A 7,778-nucleotide genomic window follows, 5' to 3' on the forward strand; every position below is an offset into this window, starting at 1 on the left:
CTGCGCCCCGCCCCCACGCGCCTGCGCCCCGCCCCCACGCGCCTGCGCCCCGCCCCCACGCGCCTGCGTGCCTCGGAGCATGCACGCACTCTCCTGCGCGTCAGCTCCCGCGATAGAGGCGGACGGGTAGGGGAGGTGGCCCCGGTGGTTTGTTCCGCTGTGTGGCGGGGCGATGGGGAGGCGTTGGGCCGGGGCTGAGGTAGGAAGGAGCCCGTCCCTCGACGCCTCCCGCCACGCTAGCCCCTGAGCCGTGATGCGAGCGTGGGTCCTACTCTTCGCGGTGCTCTGGTACCTCACAGGAGGTGGGGCTCGTCCCGCCTGGCCCCAGGCCTCTCCCCTCCTCCCCGTGCTGCCTCCTCCGCTTCGCCCCGCCCCAGTCTGATCCCTGGCTCCTCTTCTGTCTAAAAAGTCAGTGGTTTCTTTCCTCTGCAGTTGGACGGCAGCGTTACTCCGAACGCACTAAGAAAGGCTTCATTTATGGCAAGCCAGGACACCTAGGTAATGAGGACCTCTTCACCCGCAGAGTCTAAGAGAAGAGCTGGGGGTGCCGTGGACCTGCTAAGGCTCTTCCCGCGGAGGGAGAGGGAGCGAACGTTTATCGAACGTCTGCCGTGTGCTCCGCACTTCCCGAAGGCTGCGACCCCAGTACGCCTTAGTTGTATCGCCTTGCCTAAAGCCCCACAGCTGTAAGGAGCTGGGATTCAATCCAGATCTCTGTCTCTGATGCCACCTCACTTCCAGGTGTCTCTGCTGCTTTGCAGCCTGCGAGGCTCACTCACAGGAGTGATTTCCAAGGCTGGAAGTGCCTCGGTTTGCAACACCCTTACCCCTTCTCTCATTAGCCAGAAGAACTCCTACACATACTCTAAGGCTCAGCTCAGATGTTATCACTGTGATGAAACTTTCCCACACTCTCCAAGGAAAATTAGTCACATGGCTAACTTTAGATAACTTTGGGCCAGTTCATAGCGTTTGTCACGTTTGGAATCTCTCCATGTTTAGAGTTCCTCACTTTCCACCAAATTGAAGGATGGAGTCTTCTTTATAAGTTAGATCCTGGCATTCAGTAGGCTCTCAAATTAATATCTCGTGCGAGTGGTTTGGTTCCAAGCAGACTATTGTTGCTTCCACCAAATCCGAAACAGAGTAGGTCGTTGCAGAAAATCTTCCTAGTATTCCCCACATGGGCTTAATTATTGTTCCCAACAGAGGACATTTATAGTTAAATATAAAGTTTCCATTAGGGATGACAATGATCATCTTTAAAATAGTTTTGCAACCAAGCTGAAGTCCTTTTCTGATCTTTAAATTGATTCTACTAACCCTTCAAAAAATTATGATTCTAGTGAGTTCTGAATCTGTATGTTAAACTTCTAAGTGTATCATGTACATTTTTTTAAAGATTTTATTTTTCCTTTTTCTCCCCAAAGCCCCCCACCCCCACCCCGTACATAGTACATAGTTGTGGGTCCTTCTAGTTGTACCATGTGGGACGGTGCCTCAGCATGGCCTGGTGAGAAGTGCCATGTCTGCACCCAGGATCCGAAACCCAGGGCCACCGAAGTGAAGCCCGGGAACTTAACCACTCCGCCACCACGGACTGGCCTCATATCATGTACATTTTTATAAACAAAACTGTTACATCACAGAAAAATGAAAAAATACTGACTCTAGCAGTCTAGAGTTTTAAAAACTTACTATGAGAAGCAAAAAGGACTTTAAAGTAGCATTGTAAATGTTATACCAGTATGCTGATTTTTAAAATAGTGAAATCGAAAAAGAATTAATGAGGGTATCTTTGGGACAAAATGGGGGAAGTGTATTTCTTAATTTAAATTTGCTATATAATGTAGTTAAATATTTTATTTTGACACAGTAAAAATATATGTAAAATTACATCGCAATAGCCCAATCCTTGTCTGTATGGATTTTAAACGCGCTGAAAAAGAAACAGTGGACCCCACCTACTTATGGATTGGGCCTAATGAAAAGCAGTTAACAGGTAAATTATTTGATCTTAGAATCATTTTTAATGATATGAACATCATTTTAGAAAAGCACTGTTGCTTATTGGAATGAACAAATTGAAATTTAATTTTAACAGCAGTTTCACTTGCTCCATACCCAGACAAATCGTGTTATATCTTGATCTGTGGCTTATTTTCTCTTTATGCAAAAACCGAAGCAGTAATTTTTGTACTCTATTTCCCAGAACTGTATTACTTCAAAAGTTTTTATGAAACCTAAAATTTATGCTTGTAGCGTTTGTAATAGGAGATGAAGTACCTGATATGTAGTTTTTCATGATGTTAGAAGAGTGTCTTGGAATATAAGCATTATTAATTTCTGTCTTATGCAAAGAAATCATATAGTACTACAAGGCAGTATAATCTCATTTACTCAATTACTGGCATAAACCAGTCAAAATTAGATGTCAAGAAATGAATTAAAGAAAACCAAGATATATTTGAAAAGTGTACTTATGTGGTTTTTCATAGAGAAGTAGGACAGAATTAAGAGTTTGTTGAATTCTTGAAGTTTAAATAGTCCATTAATTTTTAAATTTATGTGTTTAGTTGTAACCCCAAATAAATAGTATTGGAATTGTCATACATTAAATAACTAAATAATTTACTATTTCTGTTTAGGAAATTACCGAATAAATATAACTGAAACAGGAAAGCTGATGGTAAAAGATTTTCTGGAGCCTTTGTCTGGACTTTACACATGTACTCTTTCTTATAAGACTGTCAGAGCAGAAACCCAAGAAGAAAAGATGGTAAAGCAGAGATATGACTTTATGATCTTTGGTAAGAATGTAGGCACATTTTAACATACATTTAGTTTGGATAAGAATTAAGTGTATAGTTTTTTCATTTAGTGAAAATGAGCCTGTTATATATAATTATTATGACTTACAGAGTATTTGGAGTGTATTTGACCAGAAAATCCTTAAATTGACATCAACATAGTATATCCTAAATAATCCTCTTTCAGCCTCGCACTTCCCACTATCTAGGTATGCAAGGACAATCTACCACAACTTTGCCAGGTAATTTAAAAGCTGATGTTTAATTCTGTAAAATCACATTAGTGATCCTTTTCACTGGACATTGCTGACAGCAATGACACTTTCTGCAAATTAAGACTTTCCCTCGGTGCTGGCCTGGTGTTGTAGTGGTTAAGTTCCCGCACTCTGCTTTGGTGGCTTGGGGTTTGTGGGTTTGGATCCCAGCCGCACACCTGTACACCACTCATCAAGCTATGCTGTGGCAGTGTCCCACATACAAAATAGAGGAAGATTGGCACAGATGTTAGCTCAGCGACAATCTTCCTCACCAAACAAAGAAAAAAAAAGACCTTCCCTCACAAAATCTTTTTTTCTTGATACTGTAACTTATCTAGATAGCCAGCCCACAGAAGCCATTTCTTCTCTTGTACTGAATAGATGATATATCAGATGAAAGTAACCTTTTCTCGTTAAAGTTATTAGATTTATATATTTTGTGAGGATAAACTGATAAAACATTTTATTAGATAAGTTTCTACACTGATTTGCAAGATTGATGGGATTTAATATTACATGTTATTTGAAAATTGGTAGAGGAAATTAATTTGAGGCACAGTTGTTTTTATTCTCATCTTTTTTTTAAAGCCTATCGGGAACCTGATTATTCATATCAGATGGCTGTACGTTTTACCACAAAGTCTTGTATAGGAAGATACAACGACCTGCTTTTTAGAGTGCTGAAGAAAATCTTGGATAATTTAATCTCTGATTTGTCGTGCCATGTCATAGAACCATCATATAAATGCCATGTTGTTAAAGTTCCCAAGAATGGCCTCATTCCTGAGCTATTTATAGCCTTTCAAGGTAAAAAAATTTCAACATTTGTTTAACAGTATGAGTTTAATATTGAACAACTAATTAATTAATATATCACAAAATTAATTACCATATTAATATGAGATATCCTACAAATAGTAGACCTTAAATGTTTGTTCAGCTCTAAAGTATATTGTTGTTCTTAGCCTGGTTATGGTTTTTAAAATTAACACATTAATTATTTACCTTCAATTATGATATATTGTTGCTTATCTTATAGAAGTCAATATCATTTTATAAATATGGGCTTTAACTGTGCACCTAACATTTGGCTTATAATTTCTTATAGAATTTTAATTGTATTTTTGAAAACTTAATAAAAGGGAGGAACCAAACCAAATTTATTCATTTTAAAGCCTTGTAGTTACTTTGATTAGCCCCCAGATGGAGTGAAATCATAATGTATACATTACTCAAATCGTGCACCTTGCTTTATTACTACGATCAGATAGATTAAACACATGCACACATGCATACTGAATTCAACTTTTAGAGCTTTATTGGAATGTTTGGAACTTCATAGAATCTTTTTGTGAAGATGCCGTTTTTTTCCTCTCTAGTTAATCCTTTTGCACCAGGGTGGAGAGGTGCCTGTAAGGATTCCATCGACTGTGAAGATATCACTAATCATAATATCCTCCAGGTGAGAATTTCAGTGGTAAGGGGAAAGTGTTTGAATAGTCAGTGAACCTATTTAAAAATTTTTGTAAACACTTCATTTTATTAATTAAAAAGTTTCTTCAAAAATCTATTTCTCCATTTTGTGAATATTCATCAATAGTAAAGACATTCTAAGGAAGTAGATTTAAATTATTCTTTTAAAAAATCTTAAATATGAAGTATTACTGATTTTTGGTTTCAGTTTTTGTTTTCTTTTTCTTTTGAGGAAGATTAGCCCTGAGCTAACATCTGCTGCCAATCCTCCTCTTTTTGCTGAGGAAGGCTGGCCATGAGCTCACATCCGTGCCCAGCTTCCTCTACTTTATATGTGGGATGCCTACCACAGTATGTCGTGCCAAGCGGTGCCATGTCCACACCCAGGATCCAAACTAGCGAACCCCAGGCCGCCAAAGCAGAACGTGCGCACTTAACTGCTGTGCCACTGGGCTGGTCGACTGGTTTCAGTTTTTTAAATTAAGATAGAGTTTGGCTACTTCAAGATGTTTTGTTTTGGAATGGTATATCTGGAATATTACATGGCTCCTCAGGTTGATATAAAGTATTTTTTCTGTGATGGAAGGATGGGTTCTTTGTTCCCCGAATGGTAACTGAGCAGCATCTTTCAACAAACTCACAATCATGTCAGCTTAGGTTAAACCAGTGGTTCTTCCAAAATTGTGTCTGTATTGGTCATAATAGTTGCTCTCTCTTCTGCCATCTTCAGAGGTTAAGGACATAGTCTGAAAACTCCTTTTACTCTCTTGATCTAGTTCCTGAGCCCATACCCTTAATATTGTGCATGGCTTATGGGAAGCTCTCAGTTAATATTAGTTATTATTAAACTCTGTGCTCATAAAATAAAATAAAATTTACATCAGTTTGTAATGCTGATTAGAGAGAAGTTTTGGTTTCCATTTTTCTTGGCTTTTTGGAATTACAGATAACGAACTCCTAGTTATCTACGTATGGAATATACATGCTGCAAATAATTCAAAGCAAGTGTTCTTTAACCTCAATTTAATTTTTCTTAACCATTGTAAATATGAATTGGCAATAATTGATAAGTTCAAGGCTAGACTAATTTTAGTATAACCCACAACTTTTCAGGAATTCATCTGTTGTATAAAGCATGGCATGCTTATACTACGCTTCATTGCCTCTGATACAGGAGGAGAAATTTGTTTAACAGTTTAGTAATTGTACTTCTGTTTGGTATTTTTAAATCTTAGGCAAGAGATCGGATAGAAGAATTTTTCCGGAGCCAAGCCTATATTTTCTACCATGACTTTAACAAAACTCTACCAGCCATGCATTTTGTGGACCACAGTTTTCAAGTGATACGTTTGGATAGCTGTCGTCCAGGCTTTGGAAAAAATGAAGGTCTACACAGTAATTGTGCTAGCTGTTGTGGTAACTATAAAATATAAATATCTAAATATTTAGATTATATAATAAGAAGAATAGATAAGTAATTCACTAAGGATAATTGAATTGAATCTTTGTAGTGACTCTTACAAAAAATTATGTTTAGCTAAAGGGAAATAAAAATTTCTTACTATAATTTCTAAATATAATTATCTTCATGTATATTAATTCTTCCTAATGTGCTCTTTTGTATTATAAAACATTTCTGTAGTGTTCTGGCTTAAGCTACTGTACTGTGAAGGAAAACAGAATGGTCCTACTTAGAAAACAGAGACTTGGAAATAGGAACTAGAAATAGGAACTCAGAAATGGGGCACTGCAGAAGATAATGTAAAATTCTGATAATAATGGAAAAAATAGTTAGGATTCTTTCACCTACCGTTAAGATCATCAAATTAAAATTTTGAAAATTATAAGTAATCTTCCACAACTTAACTGGCTAAATGTTACTCAGTATAACATCAGTATAGAAATGGTGTGATATTGAAGGCATATTTCTGTTACTGGTATAAAATATCTCTAACCGAAATTATAATAATCTACTCCATGTGTTTTCCTTTGCAGTGGTTTGTAGTCCTGGAACTTTTAGTCCTGATGTTGATGTTACTTGTCAGACCTGCATTTCCGTCCATATCTATGGAGCTAAATCTTGCCCATAAACTTCAAACAAAAATTGCAATATGAAGACTAGAGGTGAAAGCATTGTTACTTGCTTGTGGGGGTGGGGAGATAAGATGATTTATTTACATCCCAGAGCATCATAGATAGTTTCATTAAGTAAGATCGGTAAGACCAAGACATTGGAAAACATACAATTTAGAAACTTTAAAAAGATTGTTGACATGGCATTTCTAAGAAGGCATTTAATCTAATATCTCCAGTGTACAAAGGAAAGTGTAAGTATTAGTGGGTGATTTTTAATGAAATATGTTTTGTTGTTTACAAATTAAGTCTGTTGCTCTGTACCTAAGACTGTATTAAGGTCAACAAGAGTAGCAAAGTATAATGTAATAAAAACTTTATACTTTCCATATATTAATTTGTTCAAAATCACTCTTACATGATATAAAGGTGTATATATTACCTTTGTAATTAGAACCAAAAAAGTTATTTCTTTTGGTCCCTTTGCTTTTAATTTATTTTTAAAATAATTAATTTTATTATATTTATATATAAAATATAAGATAATATAATTAATTTTATTAATTTCATATAATTAACTTGTTTTTTTAGTACAGTTTTTAGACTTAGAGAATAGTTGAGCAGATATTACAGAATTCTATATACCCACTCCAGCCCATGCCCTTACCCCTCCCCAGTTTCCTCTATTATTAACATCTTGCATTAGTATGATACATTTGTTACAATTAATTCGCCAATGTTGATATGTTAGTAACTAAAGTTCATAGTTTACATTAAGGTTCATTCTTTGTGTTGTGCAGTTCTATAGATTTTGACAAATGCATAATGACATGTGTCCGCCATTACAGTTTCATACAGAATAGTTTCACTACCCTAAAAATCACCATGCTTCACCTATTCATCTCTCCCTCCCAAAACCCTTAATAACCACTGATATTTTTACTGTCTCTATAGTTTTGCCTTTTCTAAAATGTCATGTCCTTGGAATCATACAGTATTTAGACTTTTCAGACTGGCTTCTTTCACTTAGCAATATGCATTTAAGGTTCCTCCATGTCTTTTTGTGACTTGATAGATCATTTTTTATTGCTGAATAATATTTCATTGTATAGATGTATGAAGCACATCTTTGTTGCTTCCAGTTTTTGGTAATTATGAATAAAAC

General features: G+C 36.6%; 1 protein-coding gene across 4 annotated transcripts; it reads left to right on the plus strand.

Annotated features, from left to right (window-relative positions):
• Nucleotides 1-84: 84 nt before the first annotated feature.
• Nucleotides 85-7,487, plus strand: ZPBP2 (zona pellucida binding protein 2). 4 transcript variants are annotated; one of them, XM_046676792.1, is made up of 8 exons: nucleotides 85-126; nucleotides 433-498; nucleotides 1,877-2,002; nucleotides 2,649-2,810; nucleotides 3,656-3,874; nucleotides 4,447-4,529; nucleotides 5,776-5,956; nucleotides 6,536-7,487. In XM_046676792.1, the coding sequence occupies exons 3-8, from the start codon at nucleotides 1,924-1,926 to the stop codon at nucleotides 6,628-6,630; spliced, it is 819 nt and encodes a 272-aa protein (XP_046532748.1). In that variant the 5' UTR covers nucleotides 85-126; nucleotides 433-498; nucleotides 1,877-1,923; the 3' UTR covers nucleotides 6,631-7,487. The 4 variants fall into 4 exon arrangements, with proteins under 4 accessions (XP_046532748.1, XP_046532746.1, XP_046532747.1 ...); XM_046676790.1 differs by lacking the exon at nucleotides 85-126 and adding an exon at nucleotides 144-302; XM_046676791.1 differs by lacking the exon at nucleotides 85-126 and adding an exon at nucleotides 144-302 and having other exon boundaries at nucleotides 5,776-5,926.
• Nucleotides 7,488-7,778: the final 291 nt, after the last annotated feature.

Source organism: Equus quagga, chromosome 11 (assembly GCF_021613505.1).
Source record: "Equus quagga isolate Etosha38 chromosome 11, UCLA_HA_Equagga_1.0, whole genome shotgun sequence".
Lineage (NCBI taxonomy): Eukaryota > Metazoa > Chordata > Mammalia > Perissodactyla > Equidae > Equus > Equus quagga.

Coding starts and splice junctions, on each gene's coding strand:
- ZPBP2 (XM_046676790.1), top strand. CDS start 254: ATGCGAGCGTGGGTCCTACTCTTCGCGGTGCTCTGGTACCTCACAGGA. Junction 2,003..2,648: donor TAATGAAAAGCAGTTAACAG/GTAAATTATTTG, acceptor ATTTCTGTTTAG/GAAATTACCGAATAAATATA. Junction 2,811..3,655: donor ATATGACTTTATGATCTTTG/GTAAGAATGTAG, acceptor TTTTTTTTAAAG/CCTATCGGGAACCTGATTAT.